At 54.7% G+C, this 2,433-nt stretch overlaps 1 protein-coding gene across 1 annotated transcript in view; it reads left to right on the top strand.

Annotated features, from left to right (window-relative positions):
• The window catches only part of FAM73B (family with sequence similarity 73, member B), a 46,015-nt gene that overhangs the window by 10,312 nt on the left and 33,270 nt on the right, over window positions 1-2,433 (top strand). Inside the window, exon 3 of the mRNA XM_011971195.1 lies at window positions 899-1,109. Within this exon, the coding sequence (XP_011826585.1) occupies window positions 899-1,109 (211 nt within the window). The remainder of the gene's footprint in view (window positions 1-898; window positions 1,110-2,433) is intronic.

The following is a 2,433-nucleotide window of genomic DNA, read 5'->3' as shown; positions in this document are numbered from 1 at the left end:
GGATCACTTGAACCCAGGAGGCGGAGGTTGCAGTGAGCCGAGATCACACCACTGCAGTCCAACCTGGGCAACAGAGTAAGACTCCGTCTCGACAACAACAACAGAAGTTTTTTGTGGTAGAAATAGGGCCTTGCTATGTTGCCCAGGCTGGTCTTGAACTCTTGGGCTCAAGTCATCCACCCACCTTGGCCTCCTAAAGTGCTGGGATTGTAGGCATGAGCCACGGCACCTGGTCCTATATGAACTCTTGACCTCAGTTACTCAGTCTGTAAAAGGGGTCAGTGTCCCCCCGACAACTCACATGTTTGTGGCTGACTGGGCTCTTGACAAAAGATCTGCCCTGTGGGTTGCAGTCCCACCTGAGGGGCTCCCAGGCCCAGAGGGCAGAGGGTGAGGTGCAGCAGTAGGAAGCGTTCAGATGGGGTGGTGGGTGAGTGGGTGTCATCATCTTTGAGGCACTGCTGAGAAACAGGGGTCAGCAGATCTGGGTTTCATGTCTGCCTCTGTCGCCTTGAGCATGTGTCTTCACCTGGGTGAGCCTCAGGTTCCTCGTCTGGAAATGACAGGGACTCAGATGGGTACCCCAGGCTAGGACCTAGTGCAGTGCCAGGCACAGCTGGTGCTTGCTCACTGCAGCTCATGTCATCATGACTGAGAGTGCTGGCCCTTAGACCTTACCTCCTCAGCACTGGCATCTTGCCATCTTTACGTTTTTGTGGTCCGTGTTTCAGGGAGGCTGGTCAAGTTCCCTGTGTAGGGCAGCTGCCTCTCAGTCTCTCGTCTGGTTGGCAGATGTGCCAAAGGGCCGGTGTATGTCCTGTCCCTGAGGTGCTCTGGGGCAGTCCTGCTGCCTTGGACCCAGGGAGGTGTAACCGGCAGCGTCTCCTCTTCCCTGCAGTCTGCATTTTCCCAGCTACGGTTGACGCCCGGCCTGCGGAAAGTCCTCTTTGCCACGGCCCTGGGGACTGTGGCCCTGGCCCTGGCTGCCCACCAGCTGAAGAGGCGACGGAGGAGGAAGAAGCAGGCTGGTCCCGAGATGGGAGGGGAGCAGCTGGGCACGGTGCCCCTCCCTATCCTCTTGGCCAGGAAGGTCCCTTCAGTGAAGAAAGGTAGGTGTGAGGTGGTGGGCAGGGGCCTGACCTGGGGTCACATCCTGGGGTCATATCCCAGCTGGGTCATTCTCTACCTGGGGATCTTGGGCCAGTGACTTCCTGTCTCAGAGCCAAGGTCTCATCCGTGAGCAGGATGACAGTAGCATCCCTTCCTCTAGTCACTGAACTGGAGGGTGATGCGGTTGGATGCGTGTGCTCTATTGGTGGTGGTGGTTTTGGTTGTTCTCATTGGTTGAGGACCCTTTGGGAGCACCCAGGTCCAGAGTGGGTTGGGGGTGTGGCTCCTGGGTCCAGAGAGGGATGTTCCCCAGGCTGAGGTGCAGAAAGGGCCATGTTGTTCTTGAACCACGCGGTATTCCTCCCATCCCCTTCTGTCTTCAAAATTGAGGTATAGGCCGGGCGTGGTGGCTCACGCCTGTAATCCCAGCCCTTTGGGAAGCCGAGGCAGGCGGGTCACGAGGTCAGGAGATCAAGACCATCCTGGCTAACACGGTGAAACCCCATCTCTACTAAAAATACAAAAAAATTAGCCGGGCGTGGTGGCGGGTACCTGTAGTCCCAGCTACTTGGGAGGCTGAGGCAAGAGAATGGCGTGAACCTGGGAGGCGGAGCTTGCAGTGAGCTGAGATCATACCACTGTACTCCAGCCTGGGTGACAGAGCGAGACTCCATCTCAAAAAAAAAAAAAAAAAAAAACGAGATTTAATTTGCATGTAGTAAGATTCATACTTTTTAGCATGCTATTCTTTGGTCTTTGACACAGAGTCATCCAACCACCACCATAGTTAGGAATCATTCAGCTGGTTAGAAGGTAGTGAGTTCACTCAGTCGGTTGCTCACACTCACAGATCACACTCCTTCTATTCTCTTTTTTTTTTTTTTGAGACGGAGTATGGCTCTGCCACCCAGGCTGGAGGGCAGTGGCACAATCTCGGTTCACTGCAGCCTCAGCCTCCCAGGTTCAAGCGATTCTCCTGCTTCAGCCTCTTGAGAAGCTGGGACTACAGGCATGTGCCACCATGCCTGGCTAATTTTTGTATTTTTAGTAAAGATGGGATTTCGCCATGTTGGCCAGGCTGTTCTCAAACTCTTGAACTCAAGTGATCCCTCTACCTCAGCCTCCCAAAGTGCTGGGATTACAGGTGTGAGCCACTGCATCCGGCTGTCCTACTCTTTTTTTTGAGATGGAGTCTCACACTGTCGCCCAGGCTGGAGTGCTGTGGCACAATCTTGACTCACTGTAACCTCCGCATCCTGGGTTCAAGCGATTCTCCTGCCTCAGCCTCCCGAGTAGCTGGGATTACAGGCGCATGCCACCATG

Source organism: Mandrillus leucophaeus, unplaced genomic scaffold (genome assembly GCF_000951045.1).
Source record: "Mandrillus leucophaeus isolate KB7577 unplaced genomic scaffold, Mleu.le_1.0 Scaffold99, whole genome shotgun sequence".
In the NCBI taxonomy this organism is placed as follows: Eukaryota; Metazoa; Chordata; class Mammalia; order Primates; family Cercopithecidae; genus Mandrillus; species Mandrillus leucophaeus.
The sequence above is the reverse complement of the archived record's forward strand: the minus strand, read 5'-3'. Positions and strand labels throughout refer to the sequence as shown.